Below are 15,303 nucleotides of genomic sequence, written 5' to 3' on the forward strand. Positions count from 1 at the left end.
GATCACATATGACACGTCTTATCGTATTGTATCATTTTTTTGAAGGAAAATATAAAAAAACTGACCTACATTTTATTTACGTGAGCGTCGCGTTCGAAAACACCTAATATTTCTCGTTAAATACAAATGCTCTTGTTAACCTACAAACACAATCAAATACCAATTTGGTAAAAATATATCTTTCTGCTGTAACGTGCACTACATATGTTTATTTTATCATCAGCCTGATAAATTAATACAAGAGACCAATAATAATGATTAATATTCGTTCAATGTTTACGTAAAATTTGTTTACCCCCGAAATATCATCGAGGAACGATGTTCAATAATACCAAACGCATACATTCCAACTATTTTTTTTTTTCGTATTGACCTTAGCTATTGGCCGTAGTAGCCTCTACAGCGTCATCAGGCGGGTGGGCGAGTCTTCAAAGTTAAAAAGTCAAAAATCTTTATTCAATATAGAAGCGTTACACTTGCTTATTGATATTTAAATATGTATCACCGGTTCGGAAATTAATACCTCGAACTTGAGAAGATCCGGCGAAAGAAACTCAGCGGGATATCATATTTTACAATTATTGTTTTCATACAATAATAATAAATATATTTTCGTTATTTGAAACAGCCTGATCGGTTAAATTAGGCAATCTTCTCAATCCCAAAGTGTGCAATCAACTAAGCAGTCATTAGTTTTGTAAAATCCTTTAGCAGACAAACGCTCTTTATCTATTTTTTTAAATTTTACAATTGACTATTTTTGAACGGTTTTTGAGATCCTCCTATAAAAACTATACGTTTTTAGGCCCACAAAAGAGTTACTCACCCCCTGTACTCTCAACTGTACGTTAATGACAACAACAAACAAGTTTATATACGTACGGCACACTTTCTGGAAAAATCGTTTATGTTTTTGCGTACATAATAACACTATCAGAAACAAATTGAGCGATGGTATTCAAATCGGTTGCATTATCCCAGAGTAGAATGCCATAAGACATTATTGTGTAAAAATAACTAAAATACACTAGGCGAGCCGTACCAACATTAGTCAGGAGACGTAGAAGACTGTCGGATACCTTACATTCACTTGGTGGTAGGGCTTCGTGCAAGCCCGTCTGGGTAGGTACCAACCACTCATCAGATATTCTACCGCCAAACAGCAGTAATCAGTATTGTTGTGTTCCGGTTTGAAGGGTGAGTGAGCCAGTGTAACTACAGGGACGTAACATTTTAGTTCCCAAGGTTGGTGGCGCATTGGTGATGTAAGGAATGGTTAATATTTCTTACAACGCCATTGTCTATGGGCGGTGGTGACCACTTACCATCAGGTGACCCATTTGCTCGTCCGCCTACCGATATCATAAAAAAACATACCCAGTAAAAATATCTAGTATTCGCGATTCAGAAACTTGAAATATTTAATAATCGTCATACATCGATACAGATTGTAAGGTAAGTAATTCAACAATTGACATTGGAATTTAGTTTAAACCCTTATTATACAAATTAATTTATCATTATCATTCTATTTACAAGTTACGCTTTCCCTTCCGATAGGAAAAACCCAATATAACTATTATATAATCAATTTTTCGATAGAGACATTATCAGCCGCAGCACGGAGTCGGGCCAGACTATGAACAGGAGAGAATAGAATTATACGGAAAGTGGATCTGTGGTTACGCACAGCCTATAGTTATATGTCCAGCATTAATGTCTGGTCTCCCTTGATAATGTCTGCCGAACCTAGAATCGGTCAAGTTCATGACATCATATGCACATATACTATGTTGTTCAAGTGAGCTGTTAATCTTTAGTTAACGTAACATACAGACCGACTATATTATTCTGTTATATTATGACGCCAACTTCGAAACATAAAAGATCTGAAATACAAAAAAAAACTGAAAAGATAATTAATTATCATATGTGTCAAGACTGGTTTTTTATATCGCTTAATTAAGCAAATAAGTACCTTACAGTATTTCATTTATATTTTGCATGTTTAAAATAAGGTGCTCAGTATATACAGGTACATCACTCGGCTGAAGTGCCGATTCTTCGTTATGAGCTACCGAATACTATGTAAGTATAAATAACCTTACTAATAAACTAAATGTTATTAAAATAGGTCGTATTTAACTGTGTTTTTGTTTTTAAGCAAACTAAGCCACGCGATTTTTAACTTTGCCGTTTCATAAATTCCAATCATTTTTAAAAAATACATTGGTAAAGTAGGCATATTATTCGATACAAGATTATATAGATGATAAAAATCGTGGAGTTAATACCTGTTGACTTCCAGGCAGGATATATTACATACATACATACATATATACATACATATATAATTGTATTTAACTAACATGACTGTATTTTTAAATGTTGAAAAAGAGTAACTACTGACTTTCTTGCTGGTTCTTCTCGATAGAATCTACATTCCGAACCGGTGGTAGCTTTACTTAATATAGTTTGTTAAATGACGATTCAAAAGTGCTTGTAAAAGCCTACTCGAATAAAGTATATTTTGTTTTGTTTTGATTTTATGTATCCCACATAAAACGCAGAAGAAAGAGATATTTATATAAACGTATATTTTTTATGTTATTTATTAAGTTGTACTATATGGTATTAGTAGAATACTTACTCAGGTGGCCTTTACAAAACCCAACAACTGAGAAAAAAATCCGTACCACCAAGCGCCTATGTTTTTTCAATTTTAGATTTCAATTCAAATTGGTGCTTCTTCGGGATTATTAAGAACCCGGTATACCCTTTCAAGAACTTTGTATTTTTAATTCTGTCAATCTTTTATTTTAAAGTGGAACGTTTAACACAATATTTATATAATAGTCAATCAAAGAGCTCGCCGAAAATATTATCCTGTAATGTAACAATCGAATAGGTATTCGATCTTGACTTTTTTCCTGCAGTCGGCTCAGTTATGTCAGACAGAATGCACACTGCAATGCTCAGTTCTTCTCACTCACTTATGTTATTCAAGAATTTGAAATGTTGGATAGGCAAATGCTTTTGTTGAGGGACTGCATTATGCAAATAGTTTTTTTTTCCAAACAGGCAGGCGATTAGCGTGTCCCAACAACAAAATATTCATCTTAGGTGAATTATCAAGAAGTCAATTAGACATTATGTACCATAAATACACTCCACAGAAAATTTGAAATAATAAATAAATATATACGAAATAATGTTTTCATGCTGCAAAGTACACATAATTTTACATACAACCTTTTTTATTAACTGCGACGATAAGCAGATAGCCACCTACTTAGCAAAATACGAGTATATCATTTTATATGTAGGTATATAATGAATAACATAAGAAACATTAATTTATTTCAGGTGCGCTGTCACTCCTAACAATATTGAAAGTCCCGCCAATCGAATGTGATACTTTAATAGTGACCAAAACAATATATCTCGCGACAACAATTTGTCCTTGTGAGTATACATTCAACCCAGTATGTGGTTCTGATGGCATTACTTACTACAATCAATGTCTCCTCAATTGCACTAGTAATGAGAACGAGAATAAAGGTTTAGCACCAATAGTACCTCAGGATGAAAGCAAGTGTACTCCATACATTTGTCAAAACGTGGACCTACCAGTTTGCACTTTAGATGGAGTAACATACCCTAATGAGTGTGAATTAACTTATGAAAACTTCAAGCGATTGAAACAAAACCAACCAATCATATATCTCGCTTACAGAACCTCTTGTATCGGACCACCTTGTGGATGCACAACGTTAGCATCGCCTGTTTGCGGTACAAACAACGTTTTATACAGGAATCAGTGCGTTCTCGACTGCGCAGCAATACATACCAAATTAAATGGTGATTTGCCCATTGGATTTCAAAATGTTGGAACTTGTTTAAATGGATGCCAATGTCCTAAGAAGATGGAACCGGTCTGTGGGAGTGACAGTGTCGTATATGATAACCTCTGTTTCATAGAGTGCCAGAACAGAATAACCTCGAACTCAAAGACACCTGCTGTAACAGTTGCCAATAGAAACATTTGTGAACTCTGTAACTGTCCTGCTACTCTGAGCCCTGTTTGTGGAAGCGACGGAATTATGGAACCCAAAACATATCAAAACCCGTGTCATCTTGATTGTGATGCGAAACGCTTACGCAACCCCTATTTGAAAATGATTAGCAAAGGCCCGTGTCCTAATTGTTACTGCACAGATGTCTACTCACCAGTTTGTGGTACGAATCATAAAACCTATAGTAATTCTTGCGAACTTCGATGTGACAACAAAATGAATCCAAAAATGAATAATACGTTAAGTATTTTCCACGATGGCGAATGTAAAAATGATTATTGTGATTGTAGTCATTGCCCAGGCGATTATCAGCCGATCTGTGGGAGCGACAACGTTACTTATTGGAACTTGTGTTCGTTAAATTGCAACAATGACTGCAATAAAAGAAAATCAAGTCCAGAAATATACTTCGCTCGAAGAGGCTCTTGTTCGCTTTAATATATCTCTCTTAAAATAATATTGACGTTGGAACGATAACTGAAAACTTAAGATTAATTTTAAACCTATGACACACCTGTCCTGTTCGGAATTAATTGCAATTTCTGAACTAATACCACACGTGACTTCTTGATTGAAATAAATTAAATGTTGTAAAATTCCGTTTCAATAAAAAAAAAAAAATATGTCAAAACTGTATCATTCTACTTTCAATCTGTATCATATAAATCATTTCATAACCTTATCTAAATCGTTTTAATATATTCTTCAAATATATTATGAAAAAGGTTACATATTACATCTTAAATTATTTATATAATGTGACTAGATAGTGTCACACTACAAAAGAACTAACACAAACGAGTCAACTTTATTATCTTTGTGTGCGTGATGACGCTTGACGCTCGCCAAACGTCCTACTGTATAATATATTTATCATTCATCAAAGTCGTACATATTCATTTTATTCGACACATTCTCAGCCTCGACACTATCTAAACCTACATAATTATATTAGTTTATACAAAGCAGTAGAAACGTAATTGTACATTCTTAAAAAAGTTTTAATTTCATTCATTCATTAATAAAATTTAAAAAAAAATTAAAATATTATCGGTTTACCCGAAATCAATATTCATGAATTTTCTGTGATAAAAGCTGTCAAATAAATGCTTACACCGTACAGACTATAAAATATAAAGATAAAAATTAAAAGAGCAGTTCATTATTTATTATCGCTGAAATATTTTAACTAGCTTGCAACTCGAGAAGGGTTTCATCGAGTATGCGGACATAATGTTCCGTATCAGAGTTGTATCATATATTAGATTTTTATCAGAGATACATCAGTTTATTTAAGAAAAGTTTTATTATTTCTCTGAACTCTCTTATGTCACGCACTTTTGGATTGTTTCATAATAAATTATAGGTATATTCAATTATTACTTCTCTAAGTAAATACTTATTACCATTTGCAATAATGTATTTATCTCCTTTTCACAATATTCCATATAAAAACATTCGAGGTACTTCGGCATACATACAAAAAAAAAGAAACTGTAAAAATTTTGGATATAACAAATAACAATCATTCAAACGGAACAGACTCGGATTATTTTGATTTTTGTTGCGCGGGCCGCCTTTTGTTTTAAAAGAATGGCGAATGGTGAATGAAACATGTGTCAGATTTCCATTCGGCATATACAGATTTCCTCACGATGTTTCCTTTACCGCCGAGCACAAGCTAAATTATTTACAAATATTTAGAACATTAAAATTCATTGACCCGACTTTGAAACCACTATTTCGGTTAAGATTCCTGGGTTTACACCGCTAAGGCATATCATTACTATTTATTTATGTATATATATCTGTTTAAATAAATTATTATCTTTATTTTTGCTTTAGTTGTGTAAAAGTAGCGTCACACATACATTGTAAAGTGCGCAGGTCAAAGTCTGACCTGTATCACTTGAGGGGTAGCATACTAGTTAGTGCCTTTGTGCTTCCTGCCTGAGAGCCTCCAACAATGGGCTTAGATATAAGATTAAGGTTTTAAGAGATCCTTGTAAAATATAAAAGCATATTTTTAATTAATAAAGATAGCTGCCTTTATAATAAAGGTTACTATATTGTACGCTCATTAGTAAGGAAAATGTGGTTATTTTTCTTACGGGCATTATATACAAATTCTAAAGATTCGATGGTATTCTATTGTATAAAATTACATTTAAATGTAGCCAATCGTTAGTCTAACATGGTAGTATAACCTAATTGAACCATTAATAAGAATAAATATCCACTTACTCGTATTAAAATCTTATGCGCCTTTGTTTTTAAAATAGCAATTACTTCCTGAACTAACATAATTTACTATGAAATATTCAAACATATTTTAAATATCTGAAATTATGAATTGTAAATTCAATTAAAATTACCTTTGTTCAGCTTAAAACTTAATCGTATTTTATTTTTCTAGATATAACACTGTCGTCAAAAGAGTTCAAACCCGGACTAGCTGTACTAAATTTTAATATGTTTAATTTGAGTTTATAATTCGACGTGTGCTCGGCGATAAAGAAAAACATCGTGAAATCTGGACGGTTCCCAACCGTGGGACATATACAAAGTGGAATTGTAAATTACAAAAATAAGCATTATCATTTATCCGAATACAAACAATATTAAAATAAACTTATTCAATACAATGTTTTACAAAATTATTAAGTAAATAACTCCGAATTAGGTAGAAACTTGGAGACACCACGCGCCCAGCTCATTTACAGACCAACCTCGGCAAAGAAGCAAATTTAATTACAAATTGGCGAAGAAACCGTGTTAGTACCTGAGAACTCGTTAATTAGATTCAGGGGGAGGATCTTTTAAGTTTTAAAACGTTCATCAGTGTTGCAAGACCCGCGGCGCTATAGAAAATTGTATTTTCAATCCAGTCGGACTCAACATCTTCCATAATAAATATAAGTTTGAGTTAATGAATAATACAACTTTAACGTTACAGTTTTGTATTTCTTATTATTTTTAATTATTTTTCGATAATTAATGCTAATAAAATCGTAACTAAATCGTTGAGATAGAATATATTAATAATTATGAACCAAATATTTAAGCTGTTAAAAATTATATGAAATATTCAAAAAGTAAAATTAAATGACATAACTTGACGACCTCCGTGGTCGAGTAGTCTGTACACCGGTTTTCATGGATACGCCAATCCGAGGTCCCGGGTTCGATTCCCGGCCGAGTCGATGTAGAAAAAGTTCATTAGTTTTCTATGTTGTCTAACTAGTATAACTTTCGTATTTATAATGTTATTTAGAATTTAAAAATATGAACCAACTTAAATGATATATCGACTTATAATTATCGGTTGCGTAAATTTAATTTCACGCTTAATTATTTTAAGCATTCAATTCATAGATTGAATCGAAACATTAAAAAATAAATTGTTTTTTTTTTTTAAATGTCAGTGAAAATCAAAGCCGAAGAAAATGTGTTTCATGTTTTATTTTCATAAAATACGTTTATTGATTTGTCATTAAACAAATACCCTAAGTGACAATAATGAAAGTCGCGTATCGTATATGTGCGCTAATAATAATAATATCAGTGTTTGGGAAAGCTAAGGAAGTTGTCGTGAGCCATAAGGTCGAGATAGACTACTCCGAGCTGGCCGACGAGGCGGAGATCAATAAACATAACATTCTAGAGTTTCTAAATAAAACGAGAGTCCAGGAAAAGTATAAAAGGCTATTCGGCACATTATTAAATAAATTAACGAGTAAATATGACTTACGTCGTTTTTCTCTTGTAACTACGCTATTCAAGACAGTCGTGGTCTGAGGGTTGCTGTCATAGGGGTCGTGATCCCCGTTCGGATTCAAAATCGTAAACGTCTAAAACTTTCAAAAATAGACAATTCAGATTATTTTTTTAATAAATGTACATAAATTAAATTTATGAATTTTCGTACATTCGAAATTATATTTCGTCTCTTTGTCAAGCCGCATAAAATCTTCGCTTAGAGCAAGCTAAATAACCATATATGTCTCAAATGAGCAACTGGCCAGTAAGAATTAACGACGAGAAGTCTTTAATCCCCCTATACTTAATAAATATCCTAAAGTCTTCAGCTGCGACCGCTACTGATTCAAGATAAATCTTATTACATATAAGCGAGTAAAAGTTCATGAATTTTATAAAAGTTGTGGCTGTTGCATGAAGCAACTCTGAAACTTTTAAAATATTCCTATCAGGCTTAGTTCTTGTTTCTAAGTACGAGACTGAATGGCGTGAGCAATTGCGCGTTACATATTTTTTCTTTAAAAAAAAAAGATGTGGATTGACCAGTCTTGAAACAAAAAGATTCTAAAATTAAAAATATGAAACATGATAGCCCCGTGGAACACGAGATCATAACCAAAAATAGTTTAAATACGAGCAAGCTCTATTCAATTTTCATGTTTATTTTATATTTACAATTTATTTGCTATACGGTTGAAGGTGATAGACTTGTATGTATCAGATAATAATTTCAAGCTATTTCTACGAGACAAGAGTGAGAAATAAAATACCCCACTACACATACATAAGTTGTTACTTTATTAAAAAAGAAAAAGGGACCCATATAAAACAATACGGGAACTAATATTAAATCGATTGCCGACTTAAATTCGTACTTTAATTATCAATTGTCTTTTCAGCGTACACAAAAGCTACACGTCGAGGTAATATACCTTTACTTAGATCTAAATAAGTTAGCCGTGTCATAATTTATTCGTATAGAATAATATTCTGACTGTTCGGTGTATAAGGTTCAACGCGCCGCATAGTCTTCGGAGTAAACACATCCATAGCCGCTGTACCTTGGCAAGTTTCGCTGAGAGAGAAGACGTATCCAATATGCGGTGGTTCTATTATAACTGCCCTGTGGTTGTTAACAGCAGCGCACTGTCTCTTGCGGTTAGTTCAGTTATTTTATTACCTTCGGTATCACGTACACTTTGATAGCACGATGAAGAAAAACACAATATGATTTTCTGGAACGAAGTCCATTTACGCGACTTACAGTAGAGTGAATTCGTTGAAATCTTCACCTTAGGAAAAAGCTTTATGACTCCAGGCGACCTTTGCCTCTCTATCCTTTCTCCATGACTATTTCTAAAAATATATTATTATATAATATTATTTAAACTTAATTTTTTTTTTTGATGTAGTAGCCGTAATAGGTAGGCAGGCCTTCAAATGGGCCACCTGGTGTTAAGTGGTCACCACCGTCCATAGACATTGGCGCTGTTAGAAATATTAAACATCCCTTACTTAGCCAATACGCCACCAACCTTGGGAACTTATGTTATGTCGCCTGTGCCTGTAGTTACACTGGCTCACTCATTCTTCAAACCGGAACACAACAATACCAAGTATTGTTGCTTGGCGGTAGAATATCTGACGAGTATGTACATTATAATGTATTAAAAAGAATTTATGTATATATAGAATTTGATACTTCGTTTAATATATCGGCTTCCCAAAAAATTAATAATGATTATTATGATGGGATATTTCGACCATTGAAAAGCAAAAAACGACGCAAGAATAATTTTACTAAAAAAACTACGATAAAAATTACAAATAGATTATTGGAAATCCGAATTTGAGTTTTTCTTTGTAGTATAATAAACTTCCATGTAATGTTTTAGTTCACTACGATTTATCGAACGGAATTTATCAATTTTAAAGCTCATTCTTTCGAACCACATTTGAAGTAAATTTTAATTTATATAACAAAACTTCTAAATGAAAACGGGAAGCATCTGTCATCTAAGTTCTGTAGACTCGATATTGATATGTTCCTAAATTACAATATATTTTCTTAGATAACCTTTAAAACTTTTAAAAAGTTATTTCCTATTTGCGAAGGTGTCGTGTCTACATCAAATACCAATATATAATACCTTTTTTAACTATAAGTACTAATATACGTTCCTAACGCGACGCATAGTTGTATTTTGGTAAGAAAATTCCCATTACTAACTTTATATAAATTGTATTAAAAAGCAAGAATACTATATACTTACCATATATAGAGACAATAACTTAAAATACGGTTTCCGAAAATCTATCACGGAGGGTATGAAAAGGGGGAGATACGGAAGTTTTTATATATAGTACACTCCTTTTCTAACATAACATTTTTTTATTATATTATAAGCCTCCTTTGATTGGGCTTGGAAATATTTAAACCAGAATGTGCACAAGTTTACGTTCTCGTTTAAGCGAAGCGTCTTTGAGCTCAAAGCCAGAAATATTTTTAAATAATACTATAAACGCAATAATTATTAAATAATGCATCGGGCAGCTTTGTTAGTAATAATTGAATTTATAATAGTATATTTGATATCCCACGACATTAAGTATAATAAATTTATTGTATTATAAATATCACAAAATAAATAACATCACAATGAATAATCTATTTCTCGAACATTTAATATAATGAATGGTTTATTTAAAGTAAAGTAAATATTGATTGGTATTCTATTAAATACATATAGACAGATAAATGACACAAATCGAAACAATTTTTCATATACATCGAAGTCAGTACTGTCACTCGCGTGAATTTAAACGAGCATGGCAGAATCTTTTTACGCCTTGCCCCTCGTGAATTGCAGCCTTCCACAATTTCAATTTATCCTCGAGGGGTGAATTGTATTTTTTCCGATGCAAAACAGCAATCGCCTCCAGGGTGGCAGAAACAGGAATATATTTTTTCCCCGTCCAATGTAGGTGGTTCGACTCTTTACGACGGCTCTAAAGAAATTTATTATCGAATACTTGGAAAGCGATACGTTTTCTACGAATGGTGAGCTTGTTTTCAGTCAATAGGACGTCTCTGGGATATTAAGAACATATGTTTTCTTTTATTTACATTGTACGTCTACTTGATAAAATACTTTTCTTCTATTTCGATACTTGGATTTTTATAAACTATTATTCTCCTGCGGAACGAATTTTCTTAGTGGTACTTTATAGCTAGCAAGTAAATATTTTTTATTATGTGCGAGTTTGAATGAATATTCATACAAACAATACATTTATAATATGTATAATGGAGTGGTGCAGGTGATTATTCCGAGATTCAAACCGGAAAAGCTCAATTGAATTTTTATTGTGTTTAATTTGTGTTCATTATTAATTTAATACTCGATAGCAAAAAAAAACACCGTAATAAAACATGCATATATCGGCGACAACATGTAACCCGCCTTTTTTATTGTATAGGACAAATAATCTTGATGGTGTGTGGTCACCACCAAATGTCATCGGCGCCCATAGACATTGGCGCTGAAAAAAACCATTCCATTCAAATCAATCACATCGCCAATGCGCCACCAACCCTGTGTGCTGAGATGTTATGTCTCTTGTGCCTATAGTTACACTGCCTCACTTACCCTTCAAACTGGAACACAAATAATGAACAAGTGCAATACATAATATTCTAAGTATTGCTGTTTGGCAATAGAATAGCTGATGAGTGGGTGGTACCAACCAAGGCTTGCACAAAGCCCTACCACCAAATAAGAGCACTGGAGTCTAAGATCAACAGTGAAACGTTTACAGAACGTAACTTTGATGTGAATTATTAACAAAAATTTTATATTTACATCCTAATATATACTACTAACATATACTATATAAAAATATAAATAACTTAACGTAAAACTTAGTTTCAATAGAAGCTTGTCCTTGGTTCTACTCAAATCACTAAAATCTATTCTATTTTAATAATTAAAAGCGAATTATACGAAGTTAATCACACATATGGAATTAAGCTTTTAATGTCCTGAAAGTTATATCTAAACCAGTTTTCATGGATATAAGTTTCCAATGCGGATAAGACTTAGCTTTGCAGCTTATGTGGTCAGAAAAGTTAGACAACTAACTGATATTGATACTGCTTGATCAGTTTTTGGTTACCTTACAGCATATTAGGTACTTTGGGGTAACCCAAACCCTTTGAGGGTGGTTAATTTTGTAACGGTTCTCATTCTACTCTGAATGGTCACTATAGCCGTACTTAATCAGGATTTAATAATTAAAATTTTATAGTCTCATTTCCAGTAACTAGTTAATTCCAAAATGATTATTTTGAAGATCGCGACCGAACGACCTGAGTGTACGACTCGGCTCTTCTTGGAAAACCCACGGGGGAGAGATGTATGACATAAAGGAGTCATATGTACATCCAAAATACATTAGGAATACAAAAGTAAACGACGTGGGTCTAATCAAACTATACTCTCCTCTGCGTTTCTCGGCGAGAGTGCTTCCCATCCGGATGGTGGAAAAAGGAGCCAGGATGCTAGCAGATCAAGCCGCCATCGTATCCGGGTGGGGAAAATTAAGAGTAAGTAACAATTACCGCATAACAGATACAAGAATGACGCTTTCGTTATTTCACCGGATGTTCTTATAAAAGACAAAGATAGAAAGAGAAAATAACCAAAGACCCGAAATACAAAGACGACGATTTTGTAAGAGAAATAATTTGTAATAGAATTAATTTTTATATCTATTTCTCATCAAGGATATTGCTACTGTGTTTCTTGCCGGTTCTTCTGATTAGAATCTACTTTTCGAACCGGTGGTAGCTTTACTTTTATTATATTTCTGTAAAATGAATGATTACTTTTTCGAATTGTCCAAAATATTTCCAACTGTCTTTTTCAGGAAAGTGGTCCGAGTGCTACGTTTTTACAATCATCAACGATTATGACGATCGCGATGAAACTTTGCCGCCACTCTGGTTTGGATAGAAACCCTATCGATCCAGCGTCTATGTTCTGTGCCGGGTCTTTCAGTCAACCAGCACCAGATGCTTGCCAAGTAATTTAACCTTTCATTTCACCATTTCGCCTTTTTATTTTATTCAAGTTTTGGAACTAAAAGTGGCATGTTTACTTTTGTTTCTTCCTGCACGTACGGACTGAGGGATAAATTAAGGTGTAAACACTCGCGAAGGCGCGCCCATTCACGTTAAATTATCCTATAATTATTATAAATATAAATGCGTATATGACGTGATGTGATAACTTATTATAAAAGGGCATATACGAGTATACAACAATAATATGATACAAAGTGATTAGTTAAGTAAGTAACTGTTAATGATTCACTGCTAGGCTAAAGACTCTTCGTCGCTTGATGTGAAGGTTTAGAACTCTTCCTCCTCCCAGCTTCTATGTGGGATGGTTAAATAGTAGTAGTTTTTTCGATCACAAGATTGTAAACAAGAATTAAGCACATGAAGTCCAATGGTGCTTGTTTGGATATAGACACAAAGTAATTGCTTTTTTTAATAATTAATGAATTATTCATTATCATCAGGGTGACAGCGGTGGACCTTTGGTGAGCGAGGGCGTCTTGATCGGAGTGGTGTCATGGGGTCTGGGCTGCGCACGAGGGAACTTCCCTGGTGTTTATACTCGGCTAACCAATCCTGTCATCTGGGACTGGGTGTATGGACTCATCTCTAGAACATCAAGGACTAATAATACTCTCTGATAGAGTTAAATCTTATTCTGTTTTGACTACTGTAGCATTAAAACTATATTATAGAAGAGCCAATCCAGGATGTAAAATGGAGATATGCTTAACATAAAAATACATTGTCATCGGAACCGAACCAACATGTAAACTCCGTATGATAAAAGGAAGTGGTCCTCATTTAGCTTGCAAGATTGACCCAAACCCTTACTTGGTAGGGCTTTGTGATAGTCCTTCTAAGTATGTACCACCATATTATAATCTACCGTCGAACAGCAATTCGTATTGCGTTCAGCAGTGCGATTCTGTAAGATTTCGTATCTCACTCGTGAAATGTTGACAACCTACTTACAGTGATACGCCATTTTGATACGAGGATTCTATAAATTTTATAATTATTAATGTCATTGTCGCATATCACATTCGGATATTTCACACTCGTGTTCTGTGGTGAGATTTGAATTTCGTGTCGCTGAATAGCCCTACCGGTTTGAAGGGTGAGTAAGCCAGTCTAACTACAGGTACAAGTGACGTAACATTTAAATTCACAATTTCGGTGGCGCATTGACTGTAAAGAATGTTTAACATTTCTTTTAAACCGTCAATCACATGATATGAAACTAACAAACATCGCAAGTTCAATAAATGCTTGTAATAATCTATATAATTGTTATAATTAAAGTATCTTTTATAATTGTGTGTAGTTTGATTCTCTCTTTCATTGCTATTTAAGTATATCATAGAATTTTCTTTTTCTACTTTACTTTTAGAAGTACAAAGTTAGTCTAAGTTTGTTGTTACAATATAATGTCTTACACAATCCCACACGTTATCAGATTTACGTTATAGGACAGATTGTACCTAACACCTCATCCAAATCAAAGTATACTTTATTCGAGTAGGCTTTTACAAGCACTTCTGAATCGTCATTTAACAAATTATATTAAGTGAAGCTACCACCGGTTCGGAATGTATATTCTACCGAGAAGAACCGGCAAGAAGCTCAGTAGTTACGCTTTTTCAACGTTTAAAAATACAGTCATGCTAGTTAAATACCATTATATATGTATCCTCCCGCCTTTCTCCACAAACACCTAGTCTCAATTGTGTTTTAGGAATATTTTCATATCACCCATGTTCTTACGTCCTTTGTGTGATCATTCCTTACACCTCTCGATATCTTGAGGACAACATTACAATATAGTCTCGCAACAACATTTCGGTCTCCATGGCTTGTATTAAACCGAAAACATTTTTTAAAATCATTCGGTATTTTTTATATCAGAAAAGCGTCTATTGTGCCTTGGAGGTAAAACCGACTCGACCGACTTATATTTCTATGCTGTGACGACCACTTAGACTGATATCTAACAGATATGACGTAGTGACACTGTATTTTAATATCAAGGGACCACGTAGATAACAATGTTTGGTTTATGTCACAACAACAAGGCACGATACAAAATAAAAGGAACCATTGCAATGATTTTTTTTTTATATTTTTGTACTCAATTCGGATATATATTTTCTTTAAAATAAAATTAATCAGTGTTAAACAACTACTATAACGATATTACTAAAACAATATTTTTGTTATACATTTGTGCATTTATGACTCCGTGGCGTCACGTCAATGCAATGAAAAAACAATGAAACAAAATAGTACAATAAAATCATGTCTATCTACATAGAAGAAAAAGTTTTAAGTGTCCTGTGGCCCGGT

The 15,303-nt window shown here is 33.4% G+C and overlaps 2 protein-coding genes across 2 annotated transcripts; both read left to right on the forward strand.

Annotated features, from left to right (window-relative positions):
• The first annotated feature begins 2,026 nt into the window (after window positions 1–2,026).
• Window positions 2,027–4,629, forward strand: LOC135193828 (serine protease inhibitor dipetalogastin-like). The gene is made up of 2 exons (XM_064217898.1): window positions 2,027–2,088; window positions 3,367–4,629. Exons 1-2 carry the CDS (start codon window positions 2,070–2,072, stop codon window positions 4,512–4,514), a joined length of 1,167 nt encoding a protein of 388 aa, XP_064073968.1. The 5' UTR covers window positions 2,027–2,069; the 3' UTR covers window positions 4,515–4,629.
• Window positions 4,630–7,595: 2,966 nt separating this feature from the next.
• LOC113397106 (trypsin-4-like) lies at window positions 7,596–14,012 on the forward strand. The gene is made up of 6 exons (XM_026635258.2): window positions 7,596–7,812; window positions 8,735–8,758; window positions 8,846–8,993; window positions 12,189–12,441; window positions 12,765–12,920; window positions 13,422–14,012. Exons 1-6 carry the CDS (start codon window positions 7,596–7,598, stop codon window positions 13,596–13,598), a joined length of 975 nt encoding a protein of 324 aa, XP_026491043.2. The 3' UTR covers window positions 13,599–14,012.
• The last annotated feature ends 1,291 nt before the right edge of the window (window positions 14,013–15,303 follow it).

Source organism: Vanessa tameamea, chromosome 3 (genome assembly GCF_037043105.1).
Source record: "Vanessa tameamea isolate UH-Manoa-2023 chromosome 3, ilVanTame1 primary haplotype, whole genome shotgun sequence".
In the NCBI taxonomy this organism is placed as follows: domain Eukaryota; kingdom Metazoa; phylum Arthropoda; class Insecta; order Lepidoptera; family Nymphalidae; genus Vanessa; species Vanessa tameamea.